Source organism: Zonotrichia albicollis, chromosome 1 (genome assembly GCF_047830755.1).
Source record: "Zonotrichia albicollis isolate bZonAlb1 chromosome 1, bZonAlb1.hap1, whole genome shotgun sequence".
In the NCBI taxonomy this organism is placed as follows: domain Eukaryota; kingdom Metazoa; phylum Chordata; class Aves; order Passeriformes; family Passerellidae; genus Zonotrichia; species Zonotrichia albicollis.
This window is the reverse complement of record NC_133819.1, coordinates 155,620,319-155,643,987: the sequence shown is the minus strand read 5'-3', so window position 1 is coordinate 155,643,987 and position 23,669 is coordinate 155,620,319. Positions and strand designations below refer to the sequence as shown.

Here is a 23,669-nt window from a genome sequence, read left to right as displayed (position 1 = left end):
GAGCGGCTGAGCGAGATCCTGGGAGTCCCCCGGAGCGAGCGAGCGAGCGGGCGACCTTCTCCTGCGGCACCGGACGGCAACAGCAGCGGCACCGCCCCGCCCGCGCCCGCCCCGCCCGAGAGGCGCCCGCGGCCCGCGATCCCATTGGCGATAACACCCTTCAATCATCGCCAGGCCCTCCCTTCATTGGTAGACACCAATGTCAATCCGCGCAGATCCGCGGCCCCGCCCACCGCGGGGGCGCTCGGCGCTCCCATTGGCTGGCGCGGACAAAGACGGGGGGAGCGCCTGTCAATCACAGCGGGGCGGGGCCGGGAGGGCGCGGCCATGGGGCGTGGCCAGGGCGGAACGCTCCTCCCCCGGAACACCCGCGTGCTCTGCCGCGTTTCCCGCCCGCTCCCCCGGAGGGGACCCTATTGGCAGCAGGACCGCACGGGCGGGAGGCCGGAAGTGGCGGGGCCGCCATGGCGGCGCCCGGAGCGCCCGGGCCCGGCCCGGCCGCCGCCGCCTTTGGCACGGTGCTGATGGCGGCCCGGGCCGAGCTGGCCGCGCCCTGCCGCCTGCTGCCCGCCGCCGCCGCCGGCGCCGCGCTCCGCCTGCAGCTCAGCGTCACACCGGGAGCCGACGGGCGGCGCCGCTTCCGCCTGGCGCTGCGGCGGGCGGAGGCGGGGGGCGGCGCGGTGAGGGGAAGGGGAGGGGGCGGGGGAGGGGCCCGGGGGGCGCCCCGGGGGTCGGGGGGAGGGGAGGGGGCGGGGAAATTGGGGGGGTGGGAGGTGAGGCCCGAGAGACCGGAGGGAACCGGGATTGTCCCGGGATTGGGGACCCGGCATTGTCCCCCCAGGATTTTCCCCATGAGAGTGACCCGGGATTGTCCCCCGGGATTGTCCTGGGATTAACCTGGGGCGGGACCCTTGATTGGGGACCCGGGATTGTCCCGTGTCACCCCCAGCCAGGACAAGGGACAGGAACAAGGGACACAGGGATGGGGACAGGGACATGTCCGTGGGGGGGTCAGGGCACTCCAAGAGTGACCAGGACACCCAAAGTAACCGCAGACCTGTCCCCATCTCTGTCCCCTCTGTCCGTGTCCTCTCCTGCCCATGTCACCATCCCTGTCCCTGTCCCCATCCTTGTCCCATCCCTGTCCTCTCCCTGTTCCCTCTGTCCCTGTCCCTGTCCCTGTCTTCTCCTGTCCCTGTCCCATCCCTGTCCCCTTGTGTCCTCCTATCCCTGTCCCCTGTGTCCCTGTCTCCCCCTGTCCCTGTTCCTGTCCCCTCCTGTCCCACTTCTGCCCTTTCCTGTCCCTTCTGCCCCTGTCCCATCCCTGTCCCCATCCTTGTCCTCTCCTGTCCCTTCCGTGTCCCCTCTCTGTCTCCTCCTGTCTCTTCTGTTCCTGTCCTTGTCCTTGTCCTTGTCCCTGCCCCTGTCCCTGTCCCCTGGTGTCCCCTGTGTCCCCATCCCTGTCCCCTGTGTCCCCTCTGTCCCTGTCTCCCCTGTGTCCCCTGGTGTCCCCTGTGTCCCTTGTGTCCCTGTCCCCTGTGTCCCTGTGTCCCCTGGTGTCCCCTGTGTCCCCTCTGTCCCTGTCCCCCGTGTCCCCTGTGTCCCCAGCCCCTGGCAGAGTGTGACCTGCGGGACGTGTCCTACCGCGTGTGCGGCCCCGCCAGCCACGAGCTGCAGCTGCCAGCGCTGGGGACACCAGCAGGGACAGCAGGGACACTGGGGACACCATCAGGGACATTGGGGACACCAGCAGGGACATTGGGGACAGAGGCGGTGGCGCTGCGGTTCCCCGAGGAGCGCGAGGCCCAGCAGTGGTGGACGGTGCTGAGCAGCTCCCTCAGGGAGGCACGGAGAGGTGGGACACTGTGGGGACATTGGGGACATTGGGGGAACTGGGGACACTGGGGACATTGAGGACATGGGGACATTGAGGGGATTGGGGATATTGGGGACATTGGGTGAATTGGGGACACTGGGGACATTGGGGACATGGGGACATTGGGGACACTGGAGGGATTGGGGACATTGGGGACACTGGTGGTGAGCAGCTCCCTCAGGGAGGCACACAGAGGTGGGACATTGTGGGGACATTGGGGGAATTGGGGGGACACTGGGGACATTGAGGACATGGGGACATTGAGGGGATTGGGGACATTGGGGACACTGGGGGGATTGGGGGCATTGGGGACATTGGGGACATTGGGGACACTGGTGCTGAGCAGCTCCCTCAGGGAGGCACGGAGAGGTGGGACACTGTGGGGACATTGGGGACAACTGAGGACATTGAGGGGATTGGGGTTATTGGGGACATTGGGGACACTGGTGGTGAGCAGCTCCCTCAGGGAGGCACACAGAGGTGGGACATTGTGGGGACATTGGGGGAATTGGGGGGACACTGGGGACATTGAGGACATGGGGACATTGAGGGGATTGGCGATATTGGGGACATTGGGGGAATTGAGGACACTGGGGACACTGAGGACATTGGGGACATGGGGGGATTGGGGACACTGGGGGGATTGGGGACACTGGGGGCATTGGGGACATTGGGGGCATTGGGGACATTGGGGACACTGGTGCTGAGCAGCCCCCTCAGGGAGGCACACAGAGGTGGGACATTGTGGGGACATTGGGGGCATTGGGGACATTGGGGACATTGGGAACATTGGGGACAACTGGGGACATTGAGGACATTGAGGGGATTGGGGTTATTGGGGCATTGGGGACATCGGGGACATTGGGGGGGCATTGGGGACACTGGGAGGACTGGGGACATTGGGGGGACACTGGGGACAGTGGTGACAGCAGTGACAGCCCCGTCCTTGCTGTGCTCCCGCAGCCGCTGAGGGTGACACGGGGACATCTCTGGTGCCACCTGCGGGGACATCCCTGGTGCCACCCACGGGGACATCCCTGGTGCCACCCGCGGGGACATCCCTGGTGCCACCACCCGCGGGGACATCCCTGGTTCCACCCGCTGAGGCGCCCGAGCAGGACGCGGAGGAGGCGCAGGTCCTGGAGCTGGCACAGACAGGTGACACGGGGACCCGGGGTGGGACACACCAGGGCCACCTGAGCCTGTCCCCAAGTGCCACCTGCACAGGGATGGCGGGGGGACAGCCCTTCCCAGGGGGACATTCCCTGAAATCCCCCTGGAACCTCCCCTGGGGTCACCTCCTGTCCCCACAGTGTCCCCATGGTGTCCCCATGGTGTCCCTGGGGCTGCGGGTGCCACCCAGCAGTGTCCCCCTGGTGTCCCCATTCCCACTCTGAGGGGTGGTGGGTGTCACCCGCAGTGTTCCCAGTGTGTCCCCATGCCCACTCTGGGTGCCATCCCCTGTGTCCCTGTGTGTCCCTGTGTGTCCCTGTATGTCCCCATGTCCCCAGAGGAGCTGGCCCTGCGGCTGGCCGAGGCCATCGCGTTTGGTGACGAGGCGGTGGCAGCGCTCTGAGTGCCATCCCCGTGTCCCTGTGTGCCCCCATGCCCACTCTGGGTGCCATCCCCGTGTCCCTGTGTGTCCCCATGCCCACTCTGGGTGCCATCCCCGTGTCCCTGTGTGTCACTGTGTGTCCCTGTGTGTCCCCATGCCCGCTCTGGGTGCCATCCCCGTGTCCCTGTGTGTCCCTGTGTGTCCCTGTGTGTCCCCATGCCCTCTCTGGGTGTCCCTGGGTGCCATCCCCATGTCCCTGTGTGTCCCCTGTGTGTCCCCTGTGTGTCCCCATGCTTGCTCTGGGTGCCATCCCCATGTCCCTGTGTGTCCCTGTGTGTCCCCATGCCACTCTGGGTGCCATCCCTGTGTCCCTGTGTGTCCCCATGCCCACTCTGGGTGTCCCTGGGTGCCATCCCCATGTCCCTGTGTGTCCCTGTGTGTCCCCATGCCCACTCTGGGTGTCCCTGGGTGCCATTCCCGTGTCCCTGTGTGTCCCCATGCCCACTCTGGGTGCCATCCCCGTGTCCCTGTGTGTCCCTGTGTGTCCCTGTGTGTCCCCATGTCCCCAGAGGAGCTGGCCCTGTGGCTGGCTGAGGCCATCGCGTTTGGGGACGAGGCGATGGCAGCGCTCTGAGTGCCATCCCCATGTCCCTGTGTGTCACTGTGTGTCACTGTGTGTCCCTGTGTGTCCCCATGCCCACTCTGGGTGCCATCCCCATGTCCCTGTGTGTCCCCATGCTCGCTCTGGGTGTCCCTGGGTGCCATCCCCGTGTCCCTGTGTGTCCCTGTGTGTCCCTGTGTGTCCCCATGCTCGCTCTGGGTGCCATCCCCGTGTCCCTGTGTGTCCCTGTGTGTCCCTGTGTGTCCCCATGCCCACTCTGGGTGTCCCTGGGTGCCATCCCCATGTCCCTGTGTGTCCCCATGCCCACTCTGGGTGCCATCCCCGTGTCCCTGTGTGTCCCTGTGTGTCTCCCTGCCCACTCTGGGTGCCATCCCCCTGTCCCTGTGTGTCCCCATGCCCGCTCTGGGTGCCATCCCCGTGTCCCTGTGTGTCCCCATGTCCCCAGAGGAGCTGGCCCTGCGGCTGGCCGAGGCCATCGCGTTTGGGGACGAGGCGGTGGCGGCGCTCTGGGTGCCATCCCCATGTCCCTGTGTGTCACTGTGTGTCCCTGTGTGTCCCCATGTCCCCAGAGGAGCTGGCCCTGCGGCTGGCCGAGGCCATCGTGTTTGGGGACGAGGCAATGGCAGCGCTCTGGGTGCCATCCCCGTGTCCCTGTGTGTCCCTGTGTGTCCCCATGCCCACTCTGGGTGTCCCTGGGTGCCATCCCCGTGTCCCTGTGTGTCCCCAGAGGAGCTGGCCCTGCGGCTGGCCGAGGCCATCGCGTTTGGGGACGAGGCGGTGGCGGCGCAGAGCGCGGTGGCGCTGGCCCGGCGGCACGCGGAGCTGAGCGTGAGCCTGCGCCACCGGGACCCCGGGGGCCACGTCAGGTGGGCAGCCTGCCTTCATCATCGTCATCCTCATCCTCATCCCCGTTCTCTGTCTTCCTCATCAGCATCGTCATCATCGCCCTTGTTTTCATCCTCATCCCCATTCTCTGCCTTCCTCATCCCATCACCCTCATCACCCTCATCATTGTCATCCTCATCCCCATGCCCTGCCTTCCTCACCTTCCTCATTCTCTGCCTTCATCAGCATCATCCTCATCCTCATCCCCGTTCTCTGTCTTCCTCATCAGCATCGTCATCATCACCCTTGTTTTCATCCTCATCCCCATTCTCTGCCTTCCTCATCCCCATCACCCTCATCATCCTCATCATTGTCATCCTCATCCCCATTCTCTGCCTCTGCCTTCCTCATCACCCTCATCCCCATTCTCTGCCTTCCTCATCACCCTCATCATCCTCATCATTGTCATCCTCATCCCCATTCTCTGCCTCTGCCTTCCTCATCACCCTCATCCCCATGCTCTGCCTTCCTCACCTTCCTCATTCCCTGCCTTCTTCATCATCATCCTCATTGTCATCTTCATCCCTGTTCTCTGCCCCTGCCTTCCTCATTCTCACCACCCTTATCATCCTCATCCCGTTCCTCTGCCTTCCTCATCATCCTCGTCCTCATCATCATCGTCCTATCATCCTCATCCCCATGCTCTGCCTTCCTCCTCATCATTGTCATCCTCATCCCCATCCTCTGCCCCTGCCCTCATCATCCTCATCATCCTCATCATCCTCATTGCCCTCATCCCCCTACTCTGCCTTCCTCAGCATCATCATCATCCTCATCATTGTCATCCTCATCCTCATCGCCTTCATCATTGTCATCCTCATCCCCATGCTCTGCCTTCCTCATCAGCATCACCCTCATCCTCCTCATCATCACCCTCATCATCGTCATCCTCGTCCCCATTCTCTGCCCCTGCCTCCCTCGTCATTCCCATCTTCTGCCTTCCTCAGCAGCATCATCATCCTCATCCCCACCCGCTGCCTTTCTCATCCTCGTCATCATCCTCATCCTCTGCCCCTGCCTTCCTCATCAACATCATCCCGTTACCTCCCTTGTTCCCGGCATGCCAAACCCCAAACCCCAATCCCAATCCCATTATCTCTGCCCATTCCCAGCATGCTGTACCCCACACCCCAAACCTACATCCTACATCCCAAACCCCAATCCCAACCCCAATCCCATTATCTCTGCCCATTCCCAGCATGCTGTACCCACATCCCAAACCCCAAATCCCATCTATCCCATATATCCCAAATATCCCACTGTCTCTCCCCCTGATTCCCAGCATGCCGTACCCCACACCCCATTATCCTACATCCCAAACCCCAATCCCATATATCCCAAATATTCTCTATTCCCTATATCCCATATATGCCATAGCTCCCATCTATCCCATATACCCCATATATCCCATATATCCCATATATCCCATATATCCCATATATCCCATATATCCCATATATCCCATATATCCCATATACCCCATCTATCCCATATATCCCATACGCTCTGTATATCCTGTATGCCCCATATATCCCACATATCCCATCTATCCCATATATCCCACTGTCTCTCCCCCTGGTTCCCAGTATGCTGTACCCCACACCCCATTATCCTACATCCCAAATCCCAATCCCATATATCCCATATGGGATATCCCATATTCTCTATCCCCTATATCCCATATATGCTATACCTCCCATCTATCCTATATACCCCATCTATCCCATATATCCCATATATCCCATACGCTCTGTATATCCCACATATCCCATCTATCCCATATATCCCACTGTCTCTCCCCCTGGTTCCCAGCATGCCGTGCCCACACCCCAAACCCCAATCCCATATCCCACACCCCGTATCCCAATCCCAAGCCGAAATCCCAAACCCCAATCCCTATCCCATATATCCCGTCTATCCCATATATCCCATATATCCCATCTATCCCCTATATCCCATCTATCCCCTATATCCCATATATCCCATGATGTCTCTCCCCCATTCCCAGCATGGCAGTGGGGGTGGAGGACGCCACGTCCTCGGCCAGCATCACCCTGCGGGTGCAGCCCCACGTCACCATCGGCACCCTCAAGGAGCAGGTACGGACACCTGGGCACACCTGGGGACACCTGGGGACACCTGGGGACATCCAGGGCCACCTGGGGTCACCTGGGGTCACCTGGGGGGAATGGTGTCACCTGGGAGCTGGGCCAGCCCCTGCTCTGTGGCACCAGGATCCCTGGGAGTCACCTGGGATTTTACCTGGAATCTCACTGGGGTTTTAGCTGGGATCCCACCTGGGATCTGACCCAGAGCTCACCTGGGATCCCACCTGGGATCTCCCCTGGGATCTGACCCAGAGCTCACCTGGGATCTCTCCCAGGATCTCACCTGGGGTTTTACCTGGGATCCCATCTGAGATCTCCCGTGGATCTTACCCAGGGCCCACCTGAGGCTCACCTGGAGTTCCCCTGGGATCTCCCCTGGGGTTTTTGCCTGGGGGCTCACCTGGGATCTCCTCAGGATGTCCCCTGGGATTTTTCCCAGGATCTCCCCCAGGATCTGCCCAGGGCTTCCCCAGGATCTCCCTGGGATCTCCCAGGATTTCTCCAGGTTCCCTCAGGATCTCACATGAGATCCCTGCCAATCCCTTGTGATCCCTGATCCCCCAGATGTTCCATAAGTACGGGTTCCCCCTTGATCCTCCCTGATCCCATAGGCTCCCCCCTGATCCCCAGGTGTTCCACGAGTACAGGTTCCCCCTGTGCCCCCAAATCCCATAGGATCACGTCCCCCTAGGTGTTCTGGGTGTACGGGTTCCCCCTGATCCCATAGGATCCCCCTGATCCCATAGGATCTCCCCTGATCCCCCAGGTGTTCTGGGAGTATAAATTCCCCCATATCCCATAAGATTCCCCCAGTCCCCCTGATCCGCCCGATCCCATATGACCCCCCATTTCCCCGCAGGTGTTCCACGAGTACGGGTTCCCCCGATCCCCCCAGTCCCCTCAATCCCCCAGGATCCCCCCGATCCCATATGATCCTCCCTGTTCCCGCAGGTGTTCCGCGAGTACGGCTTTCCCCCTTCAGCGCAGCGCTGGATCATCGGGCAGAGCCTGTGCCGGGACGGACGCAGCCTGGCCTCCTACGGCATCCGCCGCGACGGCGACCCCGCCTTCCTCTTCCTCCTCTCGGCGCGGGCGGCACTGGAACCGGCGCCGGGAGCGGGAACGGCTCCGGGAGCGGGAGCGGCCCCGGGAGCGGCACCGGGAGCGGCCCCGGCCCCGGCGGGCCCCGAGCGGCAGCGGGAGCTGCAGGCACAGGAGCTGCTGCGCGCCGCGGGGCTGCACGGGGACGGGGACGGACACGGGGACGGAGCACCTGGGGCAGGTACGGGGATGGACACGGGGATGGACATGGGGATGGAGCACCTGGGGCAGGTACGGGGATGGGGATGGGGATGGAGCACCTGGGGCAGGTACGGGGATGGACACGGGGACGGAGCACCTGGGGCAGGTACAGGGATGGACACGGGGATGGACACAGGGATGGAGCACCTGGGGCAGGTATGGAGATGGACACGGGGATGGAGCACCTGGGGCAGGTACGGGGATGGGGATGGACACAGGGATGGAGCACCTGGGGCAGGTACGGGGATGGACACGGGGATGGAGCACCTGGGGCAGGTATGGAGATGGACACAGGGATGGACATGGGGATGGAGCACCTGGGGCAGGTACGGGGATGGACACGGGGATGGACACAGGGATGGAGCGCCTGGGACAGGTACAGGGATGGACACGGAGATGGACATGGGGATGGAGCACCTGGGGCAGGTACGGGGATGGACACAGGGATGGACATGGGGATAGAGCCTTCATCAGCAGCAGCCTCACCCTGCTTCTTGCTCAGCATCATCCTCATCCTGCTCCTTCAGCATCCTCAGCCTGCTGCTGCTGCTCCTTTCTCCTCACCCTGCTTCTTCCTCAGCATCGTTCTCAGCCTGCTGCTCCTGCTCCTTCATCATCGTCCTGCTCCTTCCTCACCATCCTCAGCCTTCTCCTTGCTCATCATCATCCTCAGCCTGCTCCTTCCTCACCATTCTCAGCCTGCTGCTGCTCCTCTTCTTTCCTCATCATCCTCATCATCCTCAGCCTGCTCCTTCCTCACCATCCTCAGCCTGCTGCTGCTCCTTCTCCTTCATCCTTATCCTCATCCTGCTGTTTCTTCACCATCTTCAGCTTGCTGCTGCTCCTGCTCCATCCTCACCATCCTCATCCTGCTTCTTCTTCAGCATCCTTATCCTGCTCCTTTCTCATCATCATTCTCAGCCTGCCCCTTCCTCACCATTATCAGCCTGCTGCTGCTGCTCCTGTTCCTTCCTCGTCATCCTCACCATCCTCAGTCTGCTGCTCCTGCTCCTTTCTCCTCACCCCGCTCCTTCCTCAGCACTCTCAGCCTGCTCCTTCCTCATCATCCTTCTCAGCCTGCCCCTTCCTCACCATCATCAGCCGCCTGCTGCTTCTGCTCCTTCCTCATCATCCTCAGCCTGCTCCTTCCTCGTCATTCTCATCCTGCTGCTCCTGCTCCTTCCTCATCCTACTCCATCATCCTCCTCCTCCTGCTCCTGTTCCTTCCTTCTCCTTTTCTCCATCTCCTTCCTCCAGTTCCCTGTCCCTCTCCAGTCCCCCCACAGTCCCATTCCCGTTCCCAGTCCCAGTCCCATTCCCTGTCCTGTTCCTGGTCCCATTCCCGTTCCCAGTCCCATTCCCAGTCCCATTCCCTCTCCCTGTCCCTCCTGGTCCCTGTCCCATTCCTGGTCCCGTTCCGGGTCGGTGCCAGCCCGTGCCATGTCCGTCTGTCCCCAGGCCGTGTCCCCGAGGAGCCCCCGGAGCGGATGGACATCGGGGACATCCGGGATCACCTGGACTCACTGCAGCTCTGGGACAGCGCCGGGGCCCCGCCCACGGGCCCTGAGCCCCGCCCACCCTCACCTGAGCAGGTACGGGGGTACCTGATCCCCATCCTTGATCCCAATCCCACAGGCCCTGAGCCCCGCCCACCCTCACCTGAGCAGGTACGGGGGATCCTGCCCTGATCCTGATCCCCATCCCTGCCCTGATCCCAATCCCACAGGCCCTGAGCCCTGCCCATCCTCACCTGAGCAGGTCATGCCCTGATCCTGATCCCAATCCCATATCCTGATCCTAATTCCTGGTCCTGATCCCTGATCCTGGCCCTGATCCTGATCCTAATCCCTGATCCTGGTCCTGATTCCTGATCCAAACCCCTATCCCTTATCCTGATCCCAATCTTGATCTTGATCCTTGATCCTGGTCCCAATCCCTTATGCTGATCTCAATCCCTGATCCTGATCCTTGATCCTAATCCCAGTCCCTGATCCCCATGCCAATCCCTGGTCCTGATCCCAGTCCCTGGTTCTGATCCCAATCCCTGATCCCAGTCCCTGCTCCTGATCCCAATCCCTGGTTCTGATCCCAATCTCTGATCCCAGTCCCTGGTTCTGATCCCAATCCCTGATCCCAATCCCTGCTCCTGATCCCAATCCCTGATCCCAGTCCCAGTGTTTCAGGGTGGACACAGCCCCTGACCACTGCCCACCCCCACCTGCCCGGGCTCTGAGATGTGCCATGTTCCAGTTCCCAATCCCATTCCCTGTCCCAATCCAGATCCTGTTCCCAGGCAGGCTGGCCATGCCCCCAGCCCTGTTCTCAATCCCATTCCAAATCCCAGTAATCCCAATCTCCTTCCCATTCCCAGGCAGGCTGGCCGTGCCCCAAACCCCATACCCCAATCCCAATCCCATTGCAGGGCTGGCCGTGTCCCCAGTGCACGTTCCTGAACAAGCCCACCCGCCCTGGCTGTGAGATGTGCCCTGTTCCCAATCCCAATAATCCCAATAATTCCCAATCCCAATAATCCCAATAATCCCATTGCAGGGCTGGCCATTTCCCCAGTGCACGTTCCTGAACAAGCCCACCCGCCCTGGGTGTGAGATGGGCCCTGTTCCCAATCCCAATAATCCAAATAATTCCCAATCCCAATAATCCCAATAATCCAAATAATCCCATTGTAGGGCTGGCCGTGTCCGCAGTGCACGTTCCTGAACAAGCCCACCCGCCCTGGGTGTGAGATGTGCCCTGTTCCCAATCCCAATAATCCCAATAATTCCCAATCCCAATAATCCCAATAATCCCATTGTAGGGCTGGTCATGTCCCCAGTGCACGTTCCTGAACAAGCCCACCCACCCTGGGTGTGAGATGTGCCCCATTCCCAATCCCAATAATCCCAATAATTCCCAATCCCATTCCCAGGGCTGGCCGTGCCCCCAGTGCACGTTCCTGAACAAACCCACCCACCCTGGCTGTGAGATGTGCCCCATTCCCAATTCCAATAATCCCAATAATCTCAATAATTCCCAATCCCAATCCCATTCCCAGGGCTGGCCGTGCCCCCAGTGCACGTTCCTGAACAAGCCCACCCGCCCTGGGTGTGAGATGTGTTCTGTTCCCAATCTCAATCCCAATCATTCCCAATCCCAATAATTCCCAATCCCATTCCCAGGGCTGGCTGTGCCCCCAGTGCACGTTCCTGAACAAGCCCACCCGCCCGGGCTGTGAGATGTGTTCTGTTCCCAATCCCAATAATCCAAATAATTCCCAATCCCAATAATGCCAATAATCCCAATAATCCCATTGTAGGGCTGGCCATGTCCCCAGTGCACGTTCCTGAACAAGCCCACCCGCCCTGGCTGTGAGATGTGCCCCATTCCCAATCCAAATAATCCCAATAATTCCCAATCCCAATAATCCCAATAATCCAAATAATCCCAATAATCCCAATAATCCCAATAATCCCATTGTAGGGCTGGCCATGTCCCCAGTGCACGTTCCTGAACAAGCCCACCCGCCCAGGCTGTGAGATGGGCCCTGTTCCCAATCCCAATAATCCAAATAATCCAAATAATTCCCAATCCCAATAATCCAAATAATCCCAATAATCCCATTCCCAGGGCTGGCCGTGTCCCCAGTGCACGTTCCTGAACAAGCCCACCCGCCCGGGCTGTGAGATGTGCCCCATTCCCAATCCCAATAATCCCAATAATCCAAATAATTCCCAATCCCAATAATCCCAATAATCCCAATAATCCCATTCCCAGGGCTGGCCATGTCCCCAGTGCACGTTCCTGAACAAGCCCACCCGCCCTGGCTGTGAGATGTGCAGCGCCCCCCGGCCCGAGGGGTACCGAGTGCCCGGGGGGCACCGCCCCGACCCCGCCGAGCTGCGGCGGCTGCAGAGGGAGCGCGACGGGACCCGGCAGTGCCAGCAGGTACTGTGGGATCTATGGGATCAATCAATGGGATCAATCAGTGGGATATGGGATCAGCGTGACGGGACCCGGCAGTGCCAGCAGGTACTGTGGGATCTATGGGATCAATCAATGGGATCAATCAATGGGATGTGGGATCAGCGTGATGGGACGCGGTAGTACCAGCAGGTACGGTATCAATGGGATCAATCAATGGGATCTATGCGATCAATCAATGGGATCAATGGGATCAATCAGTGGGATATGGGATCAGTGCGACGGGACCCAGCAGTGCCAGCAGGTACTGTGGGATCAATGGGATCAATCAGTGGGATCTAGGGGATCAATCAGTGGGATATGGGGTCAATCAATGGGATCTATGGGATCAATCAGTGGGATCTATGGGATCAATCAGTGGGATGTGGGATCAGCGTGACGGGACGTGGCAGTGCCAGCAGGTACGGTATCAATGGGATCAATCAATGGGATCAATGGGATCAATCAATGGGATCAATGGGATCAATCAGTGGGATCAATGGGATCAATCAGTGGGATGTGGGATCAGCGCGTTGGGACGCGGCAGTGCCAGCAGGTATGGTGGCTGTGGGGTCAGTGGCTGCTGCTCCCATTTTTCTGTTTTTCCTGAGTTTTTTCCCCATTTTTCCCGGGTTTTTTTTTCTCCATTTTTCCCGATTTTTTCCTGGTTTTCCCATTTTCTTTCAATTTTTCCCATTTTCCTGGTTTTTGTCCCCGTTTCCAGGTGCTGAAGGCGGAGCGGCAGCAGAACCTGACGCAGCTGCTGCTCCCATTTTCCCCAGGTTTTTTCCCCATTTTTCGCAGATTTTTTGCCCAGTTTTCCTCCCATTTTTCCCATTTTTTTCCATTTTTCTCATTTTTCCTGTTTTCCCGGTTTTTGTCCCCATTCCCAGGCACTGGAGGCAGAGCGTCAGCGGAACCTGGCGCAACTGCTGCTCCCATTTTCCCATATTTCCCATATATCCCATATTTCCCATTTTTCCCATTTTCCCATATTTCTCATTTTCCCCATTTTCCCCTTTTTTTCCCCGATTTTTCCCATTTTTTCAATTTTTCTCATTTTTCCTGTTTTCCCGGGTTTTGTCCCCATTCCCAGGCACTGGAGGCAGAGCGTCAGCGGAACCTGGCACAGCTGCTGCTCCCATTTTCCCCGGGTTTTTTCCCAGTTTTTTCCCCCGATTTTTCCCATCTTTTCCATTTTTCTCATTTTTCCCGTTTTCCCAGTTTTTGTCCCCGTTTCCAGGTGCTGAAGGCGGAGCGGCAGCAGAACCTGGCGCAGCTGCTGCTCCCATTTTCCCCGTGTTATTTCCCCATTTTTCGCGGATTTTTCTCCCATTTTTTCCCCGTTTTTCCCGGGGTTTTTTCCATTTTTCTCATTTTTCCCGTTTTCCCAGTTTTTGTCCCCGTTTCCAGGCGCTGGAGGCGGAGCGGCAGCGGAACCTGGCTCAGCTGCTGCTCCCATTTTCCCATTTTTACTGGGTATTTTCCCCATTTTTCCCAGGTTTTTTTTTTCCCTGATTTTCCCCGTTTTTTCCATTTTTCTCATTTTTCCCATTTTCCCGTTTTTTGTCCCCAGGCACTGGAGGTGGAGAGGCAGCGGAACCTGGCACAGCTGCTGCTCCCATTTTCCCCGGGTTTTTTCCCAGTTTTTTCCCCCGATTTTTCCCATCTTTTCCATTTTTCTCATTTTTCCCGTTTTCCCGGTTTTTGTCCCCGTTTCCAGGTGCTGAAGGCGGAGCGGCAGCAGAACCTGGCACAGCTGCTGCTCCCATTTTCCCCGTGTTATTTCCCCATTTTTCGCGGATTTTTCTCCCATTTTTTCCCCGTTTTTCCCGGGGTTTTTTCCATTTTTCTCATTTTTCCCATTTTCTCCGTTTTTGTCCCCATTCCCAGGCGCTGGAGGCGGAGCGGCAGCGGAACCTGGCTCAGCTGCTGCGGGCGGAGGAGGCGGGGCTGGTGCTGAACCCGGAGCCGCTCGAGTGCGGGATCTGCCTGCAGGAGGTGCCGGCGGGCCGGGCCGTGCTGCTGCGGGACTGCCTGCACAGCTTCTGCCGGTACTGCACACCTGGGATACACCTGGGATACACCTGGGTACACCTGGGATACACCTGGGCACACGGGGATACACCTGGGATAGACTGGGATAGACCCGGCGGGCCGGGCTGTGCTGCTGCGCGACTGCCTGCACAGCTTCTGCCGGTACCGCACACCTGGGATACACCTGGGATACACCTGGGATAGACTGGGATACACCTGGGATACACCTGGGTACACCTGGGATACACCTGGGCCCATGGGGATACACCTGGGATAGACTGGGATAGACTGGGATAGACCCGGCGGGCCGGGCCGTGCTGCTGCGGGACTGCCTGCACAGCTTCTGCCGGTACTGCACACCTGGGATACACCTGGGATACACCTGGGATAGACTGGGATACACCTGGGATACACCTGGGCACACGGGGATACACCTGGGATAGACTGGGATAGACCCGGCGGGCCGGGCTGTGCTGCTGCGGGACTGCCTGCACAGCTTCTGCCGGTACCGGGGCCGGGACACACCTGGGTACACCTGGGTACACCTGGGTACACCTGGGATAGACTGGGATACACGGGTATACACTGGGATTCAACAGGATACACCTGGGATACACCTGGGATAGACTGGGATAGACCCGGTGGGCCGGGCCGTGCTGCTGCGGGACTGCCTGCACAGCTTCTGCCGGTACTGCACACCTGGGATACACCTGGGATACACCTGGGTACACCTGGGTACACGGGGATAGACATGGGATACACCTGGGCACCTCTGGAATACACAGGGATACACCAGGATTCAACGGGATACACCTGGGATATACTTGGGATATACCTGGGATACACCTGGGCACACGGGGATAGACATGGGATACACCTGGGCACACTTGGGCACACCTGGGATACACCTGGGATACACCTGGGATAGACTGGGATACACCTGGAATACACCTGGGATACACCTGGGCCCACGGGGATACACCTGGGTACACCTGGGATACACCTGGAATAGACTGGGATACACCTGGGATACACCTGGGGTACACCTGGGATACACCTGGGCACACCTGGGATACACCTGGGTACACCTGGGATACACCTGGGATAGACCCGGCGGGCCGGGCCGTGCTGCTGCGCGACTGCCTGCACAGCTTCTGCCGGTACCGCACACCTGGGATACACCTGGGTGCACCTGGGATACACCTGGGGTAGACTGGGACACACCTGGGATACACCTGGGTACACCTGGGTACACCTGGGATACACCTGGGATACACCTGGGATAGACTGGGATAGACTGGGATACACCTGGGATAGACTGGGATAGACCCGGCGGGCCGGGCCATGCTGCTGCGCGACTGCCTGCACAGCTTCTGCTGGTACCGCACACCTGGCACACCTGGGTACACCTGGGATACACCTGGGTACACAGGGATACACCTGGGTGCACCTGGGCACACCTGGGATACACCTGGGATAGACTGGGATACACCTGGGATACACCTGGGATACACCTAGGTGCACCTGGGATACAGCTGGGATAGACTGGGATACACCGGGATACACCTGGGCACACTTAGGCACACCTGGGATATACCTGGGGTACACTGGGATACATTGGGATAGACCCGGGCATACCTGGGTTACACCTGGGATACACTGGGATACAGCTGGGATAGACCTGGGCACACCTGGGCACACGTGGGATAGACTGGGCACACCTGGGATACACCTGGGATATACCTGGGATAGACCAGGATACACCTGGGCGCACCTGGGTAGACCTGGGATACAGCTGGGAGACACGGGCATGCACCTGGGCACTCTGGGATATACCTGGGATAGACTGGCATACACCTGGGATACAGCTGGGCACACCCAGGTACAGCTGGGATACACCTGGGATACACCTGGGATAGACCAGGGATAGACCTGGGATACATGAGGATACACCTGGACACACCTGGCCAGACCTGGGAGACATGAGGATACACCTGGGATAGACCTGGGATGCACCAGGACACCCCCAGGACCACCCCAGTGACCCCCCCAGCATCACTGACCCCACGCCAGGACCCCCCACCCACCTTTGGACTGACCCGGCCCTGGGACCCCCCACCCATTGCCATGAGCAGTCCCGGCATCCCCCAGCCCCAGAGTGACCACTGACCATCCCCCCTTGGAGTGACCGGCCCCAAGAGCCGCCCCGAGCCCCCCACACCACCCCAGTGACCACTCTAGTGACCACCCCAGTGACCACTCCAGTGACCACTCCAGTGACCACCCCTGACACCCCCACACCACCCCAGTGACCACTCCAGTGACCACCCCAGTGACCATCCCAGTGACCACTCCAGTGACCACCCAGTGACCACCCCAGTGATCATCCCGGACACCCCCACACCACCCCAGTGACCACCCCAGTGACCACTCCAGTGACCACCCCAGTGACCACCCCAGTGATCATCCCGGACACTCCCACTCCATCCCAGTGACCATTCTAGTGACCACTCCAGTGACCACCCCCACACCACCCCAGTGACCATCCCTGACATGCCCACACCACCCCAGTGACCCCTCCAGTGACCAGCCAGTGACCATCCCAGTGACCACCCCAGTGACCATCCCTGACACCCCCACACCATTCCAGTGACCATCCTAGTGACCACACCAGTGACCACTCCAGTGACCACACCAGTGACCATCCCAGTGACCATCCCAGTGATCATCCCTGACACCCCCACACCACGCCAGTGACCACCCAGTGACCACACCAGTGACCACTCCAGTGATCATCCCAGTGATCATCCCTGACACTCCCACTCCATCCCAGTGACCATTCTAGTGACCACTCCAGTGACCACCCCCACACCACCCCAGTGACCACCCCTGACACCCCCACACCACCCCAGTGACCACTCCAGTGACCACCCCAGTGATCATCCCAGTGACCACCCCCACACCACCCCAGTGACCATCCCTGACACCCCCACACCACTCCAGTGACCACACCAGTGACCATCCCAGTGACCACTCCAGTGACCACCCAGTGACCACCCCTGACAGCCCAGTGTCCCTCAGCCTCCCCCAGTGTCCCTCAGCCTCCCCCAGTGTCCCCCCGGTGTCCCTGACCCCCGCAATGTCCCCACTGTCCCCAGGGAGTGCCTGCGGCAGGTGATCAACTTCAGCGAGGAGCCGGTGGTGGCCTGTCCCTTCCGCGATGTCACCTACGCCTGTGGCAGCCACCTGCAGGAGCGCGAGATCCGCGCCGTGAGCACCGGGGGGGACAGGGGACACCGGGAGGGACACCGGGAGGGACAGGGGACACCGGGAGGGACATCGGGGGGGTCACAGCCACCTGCAGGAGCGCGAGATCGCGCCGTGAGCACCGGGGGACACCGGGGGGGACAGGGGACACCGGGAAGGACACCGGGGGGACACCGGGGGGGGACAGGGGACACCGGGGGGACATCGGGAGGGACACCAGGGGGGTCACAGCCACCTGCAGGAGCGCGAGATCGCGCCGTGAGCATTGGGGGGGACAGGGGGGACACCGGGGGGGACAGGGGACATTGGGGGGGTCACAGCCACCTGCAGGAGCGCGAGATCCGCGCCGTGAGCACCGGGGGGACACCGGGGGGGACACCGGGGGGGACAGGGGACACCGGGGGGGACAGGGGACATCGGGAGGGACACCAGGGGGGTCACAGCCACCTGCAGGAGCGCGAGATCCGCGCCGTGAGCATTGGGGGACAGGGGGGACACCGGGGGGGACAGGGGACACTGGAGGGGACAGGGGACACCAGGGGGGGTCACAGCCACCCCCACACAGGGGGCTCCCAGGGGACCAGGCTGTCCCCTTCGGTAGGGTTGGGGTCCCCATGGGTGGGTGACGGTGGGTGACAGTGACTCAGGGGTCCCAATGCCACTCCTGATGTGGGAGCTGGTGACACAGGGGTCCCCATGGGCGGGTGACAGTGACTCAGGGGTCCCAGTGCCAATGTCCCCGCTGTCCCCAATGTCCCCGCTGTCCCCAATGTCACAGCTGCTGTCCCCCGAGGAGCGCACGCGGTTCCTGGCCCACGGGCTGGCGCTGGCTCAGGGGTTCCAATGCCATGTCCCCAATGTCCCCAATGTCCCCGTGTCCCCAGTTACTGTCCCCCGAGGAGCACGCGCGGTTCCTGGCCCGCGGGCTGGCCCTGGATGGGTGACAGTGACTCTGAGGGTCCCCATGGGTGGGTGACGGTGACTTAGGGGGTCCCAATGCCATCTCCCCAATGTCCCCGATGTCCCTGCTGTCCCCAATGTCACAGCTGCTGTCGCCCGAGGAGCACACGCGGTTCCTGGCCCAGGATGGGTGACTCGGGAGTGGGTGACAGTGACTCAGGGGTCCCAGTGCCAATGTCCCCGCTGTCCCCAATGTCCCCGTGTCCCCAATGTCCCCAATGTCCCCGTGTCCCCGATGTCACAGCTGCTGTCCCCCGAGGAGCACGCGCGGTTCCTGGCCCGCGGGCTGGCCCTGGCTCAGGGGTACCAATGCCATGTCCCCAATGTCCCCGCTGTCCCCAATGTCCCCGCTGTCCCCGATGTCGCAGCTGCTGTCCCTGGAGGAGCACGCGCGGTTCCTGGCCCGCGGGCTGGCCCTGGCTCAGGGTTTCCAATGATCCCAATGCCATCTCCCCAATGTCCCCAATGTCCCCAATGTCCCCGCTGTCCCCAATGTCCCCGTGTCCCCGATGTCGCAGCTGCTGTCCCCCGAGGAGCACGCGCGGTTCCTGGCCCAGGATGGGTGACTCGGGAGTGGGTGACAGTGACTCAGGGGTCCCAGTGCCAATGTCCCCAATGTCCCCAATGTCACAGCTGCTGTCCCCCGAGGAGCACGCGCGGTTCCTGGCCCGCGGGCTGGCGCTGGCTCAGGGGTTCCAATGCCATGTCCCCAATGTCCCCAATGTCCCCGTGTCCCCAGTTACTGTCCCCCGAGGAGCACGCGCGGTTCCTGGCCCGCGGGCTGGCGCTGGCCGAGCGCCGCAGCCGGAACAGTTTCCACTGCCGGGGCCGGGACTGCCCGGGCTGGTGCTTCTACGAGGACGCGGTGAACGAGTTCCCGTGCCCGGTGTGCGGGGCCCTCAACTGCCTCCTGTGCAAGGTCAGACCGGGGGGTCCCTGGGGGGGGTTCCGGGGGGTTCTGGGGGTCCCAAGCTCACCCCCGGCCCCCCCAGGCCATCCACGAGGGGCAGAACTGCCGGCAGTACCAGGACGAGCTGCAGCTGCGGGCGCTGCACGATGCGGCCGCTCGCCAGACACGGGACATGCTGCAGGTGGGTCTGGGGGACATTGGGGGGTCCGGGCCATGCTGCAGGTGGGTCTGGGGGCTTTGGGGGGCATTGGGGGATCCGGGCCTTGCTGCAGGTGGGTCTGGGGGCACTGGGGGGGGGTCCGGGCCATGCTGCAGGTGGGTCTGGGGGCTTTGGGGGGTCCGGGACATGCTGCAGGTGGGTCTGGGGGCTTTGGGGGGCATTGGGGGGTCCGGGCCATGCTGCAGGTGGGTCTGGGGGCTTTGTGGGGGGGTCCGGGCCATGCCGCAGGTGGGTCTGGGGGCTTTAGGGGGTTTGGGACATGCTGCAGGTGGGTCTGGGGGCTCTGGGGGGCTTTAGGGGGGTTTGGGACATGCTGCAGGTGGGTCTGGGGGCTTTGGGGGGGGTCCGGGACATGCTGCAGGTGGGTCTGGGGGCTTTGGGGGGGGTCCGGGACATGCTGCAGGTGGGTCTGGGGGCTTTGTGGGGGGGTCCGGGCCATGCTGCAGGTGGGTCTGGGGGCACTGGGGGGCTTTGGGGGGGTCCGGGACATGCTGCAGGTGGGTCTGGGGGCACCGGGCCATGCTGCAGGTGGGTCTGGGGGCTTTGGGGGGCATTGGGGGGTCCGGGACATGCTGCAGGTGGGTCTGGGGGCACCGGGACATGCTGCAGGTGGGTCTGGGGGCTCTGGGGGTCCTGGACATGCTACAGGTGGGTCTGGGGGCTTTGGGGGGCACTGGGGGGTCCGGGACACGCTGCAGGTGGGTCTGGGGGCACTGGGGGGGGGTCCGGGCCATGCTGCAGGTGGGTCTGGGGGCACCAGGGGGGTCCGGGCCATGCTGCAGGTGGGTCTGGGGGCTTTGGGGGGGTTTGGGGGGTCCGGGCCATGCTGCAGGTGGGTCTGGGGGCACTGGGGGGTCCGGGCCATGCTGCAGGTGGGTCTGGGGGCATTGGGGGGTCCGGGCCATGCTGCAGGTGGGTCTGGGGGCTTTGGGGGGGGGGGTCCGGGACATGCTGCAGGTGGGTCTGGGGGCTTTGGGGGGGGGTCCAGGACATGCTGCAGGTGGGTCTGGGGGCTTTGGGGGGCTTTAGGGGGTTTGGGACATGCTGCAGGTGGGTCTGGGGGCTTTGGGGGGGGTCCGGGCCATGCTGCAGGTGGGTCTGGGGGCTTTGGGGGGGGTCCGGGCCATGCTGCAGGTGGGTCTGGGGGCTCTGGGGGCTCTGGGGGGTCCGGGCCATGCCGCAGGTGGGTCTGGGGGCTTTGGGGGGTCCGGGCCACGCTGCAGGTGGGTCTGGGGGCTTTGGGTGGCACTGGGGGGTCCGGGCCATGCTGCAGGTGGGTCTGGGGGCTTTGGGGGGTCCAGGACATGCTGCAGGTGGGTCTGGGGGCTTTGGGGGGGGGGGGTCCGGGACATGCTGCAGGTGGGTCTGGGGGCTTTGGGGGGTCCGGGCCATGCTGCAGGTGGGTCTGGGGGCTCTGGGGGGCTTTGGGGGGTCCGGGCCATGCTGCAGGTGGGTCTGGGGGCTTTGGGGGGGTCCGGGACATGCTGCAGGTGGGTCTGGGGGCTTTGGGGGGTCCGGGACATGCTGCAGGTGGGTCTGGGGGCTTTGGGGGGCATTGGGGGGTCCGGGGACATGCTGCAGGTGGGTCTGGGGGCTTTTGGGGGGGGTCCGGGCCATGCTGCAGGTGGGTCTGGGGGCTTTGGGGGGGGATCCGGGCCATGCTGCAGGTGGGTCTGGGGGCACCGGGGGGGTCCGGGCCATGCTGCAGGTGGGTCTGGGGGCATTGGGGGGCTTTGGGGGGTCCAGGACATGCTGCAGGTGGGTCTGGGGGCTTTGGGGGGTTTTGGGGGGGTCCGGGACGTGCTGCAGGTGGGTCTGGGGGCTTTGGGGGGTCCGGGCCATGCTGCAGGTGGGTCTGGGGGCTTTGGGGGGGGTCCGGGCCATGCTGCAGGTGGGTCTGGGGGCTCTGGGGGGGGGTCCGGGCCATGCTGCAGGTGGGGTCTGGGGGCTTTGGGGGGGGGTCCGGGCCATGCTGCAGGTGGGTCTGGGGGCTTTAGGGGGGGTTTGGGACATGGTGCAGGTGGGTCTGGGGGCTTTTGGGGGTTTGGGACATGCTGCAGGTGGGTCTGGGGGCTTTAGGGGGTTTGGGACATGGTGCAGGTGGGTCTGGGGGCTTTTGGGGGTCCGGGACATGCTGCAGGTGGGTCTGGGGGTTTTGAGAGGGGGGTCCGGGCCATGCTGCAGGTGGGTCTGGGGTCCCGGGGGGGGTCCGGGCCATGCTGCAGGTGGGTCTGGGGGCTTTGGGGGGGGGTCCGGGCCATGCTGCAGGTGGGTCTGGGGGCACCGGGGCATCCAGGACATGCTGCAGGTGGGTCTGGGGGCTTTGGGGGGTCCGGGCCATGCTGCAGGTGGGTCTGGGGTCCCGGGGGGGGTCCCTGACCCCCCGCCCCCTGCCCAGACGCTGGTGCAGCGCGGCGAGGCCATGCACTGCCCCACGTGCCGCATCGTGGTGCAGAAGAAGGACGGCTGCGACTGGATCCGCTGCACCGTGTGCCAGACCGAGATCTGCTGGGTCACCAAGGGACCCCGATGGGGGCCGGGGGTGAGGAGGGGTCCGGGGGGTCCCTGGGGGGGTCCCTGGGGGGGTCCCGGGGGAGTTTGGGGTGAGTGGGGATCCAGGGGGGGTCCGGGGGAGGGGGGGTCCTGAGATGAGGAGGGGTCACCAAGGGCTGTCCTGGGGGGCTTGGGGTGATGGCGGACACCAGGGTGAGGGGGGGGCACAGAGTGACCCCAGCTGACCCCAAGGGACACAGGGTGACCCCAGGGTGACCCCAGGGTGGGGAGGGGACACAGGGTGACCCCAGCTGACCCCAGGGGACACAGAGTGACCCCAAGGGACACAGGGTGACCCCAGCTGACCCCAGGGGACACAGGGTGACCCCAAGGGACACAGGGTGACCCCCAGCTGACCCCAGGGTGACCCCAGCTGACCCCAAGGGACACAGGGTGACCCCTGGTGACCCCAGCTGACCCCAAGGGACACAGGGTGACCCCAGGGTGACCCCAAGGGACACAGGGGTGACCCCAGCTGACCCCAGGGTGACCCCAGCTGACCCCAAGGGACACAGGGTGACCCCAGCTGACCCCAGGGTGACCCAGCTGACCCCAAGGGACACAGGGTGACCCCAGCTGACGCCAGGGTGACCCCAGGGTGACCCCAAGGGACACAGAGTGAGGGAGGGGACACAGAGTGACCCCAGCTGACCCCAAGGGACACAGGGTGACCCCAGCTGTCCCTGCCCTGTCCCCGCAGGGCCCCGGTGACACCAGTGGCGGCTGTCGCTGCAACGTCAATGGGCAGAGGTGCCACCCCCGGTGCCAGAACTGCCACTGACCCCCCCTGGGGACAGCCCGGGGACACCGAGGGACAGACGGACAGACGGACAGAGCTGGCACCACGCTGGAGACGCCCGAGGGCACCGGGAGGGGCCACGTCCAGCGGGGATGGAGAGAGAGGACACAGGGACAGATGGACAGATGGACACACGGAGAGATGGACACATGGACAGAGCCGAGATGGACACACAGACAGGATGGACACACGGACAGAGCCGAGATGGACACACGGACAGAGCCAGGATGGACACTGGAACGGCCTCAGGGCGTGGAGGGGCCGGGGGGCCCCAGGACCCCAATAAAGCCACTGAGTGTCACAGGCTGGCACTGCCACCCACGGGGGGACAGGGACATGGGGACAGGGACACGGGAACAGCCCTGGCACTGCCACCGGTGTGGGGACAGGGACATGGGGACAGGGACAGGGACAGGGACACGGGGACAGCTCCAGTGTGGGGACAGGGACACACCTGGCACTGCCACCCACATGGGGACAGGGACACGGGGACAGAGACAGCCCCGGTGAGGGGGCAGGGACAGGGACACGGGGACAGCCCTGGCACTGCCACCCGAGACACACCTGGTGTGGGGACAGGGACACCCCTGGCACTGCCACCGGTGTGGGGACAGGGAC

The 23,669-nt window shown here is 62.5% G+C and overlaps 1 protein-coding gene across 4 annotated transcripts; it reads left to right on the top strand.

Annotated features, from left to right (window-relative positions):
* The first annotated feature begins 118 nt into the window (after positions 1–118).
* Positions 119–23,352, top strand: SHARPIN (SHANK associated RH domain interactor). Of its 4 annotated transcripts, XM_074558978.1 has the most exons (15): positions 119–680; positions 1,609–1,855; positions 2,840–2,927; positions 2,979–3,034; positions 4,781–4,919; positions 6,947–7,037; positions 7,998–8,328; positions 9,807–9,940; positions 12,120–12,290; positions 14,199–14,359; positions 17,501–17,612; positions 19,309–19,488; positions 19,562–19,660; positions 22,098–22,241; positions 22,953–23,352. In XM_074558978.1, the coding sequence occupies exons 1-15, from the start codon at positions 465–467 to the stop codon at positions 23,031–23,033; spliced, it is 2,250 nt and encodes a 749-aa protein (XP_074415079.1). In that variant the 5' UTR covers positions 119–464; the 3' UTR covers positions 23,034–23,352. The 4 variants fall into 4 exon arrangements, with proteins under 4 accessions (XP_074415079.1, XP_074415088.1, XP_074415072.1 ...); XM_074558987.1 differs by having other exon boundaries at positions 2,840–3,034; positions 22,155–22,241; XM_074558971.1 differs by having other exon boundaries at positions 2,840–3,034.
* The last annotated feature ends 317 nt before the right edge of the window (positions 23,353–23,669 follow it).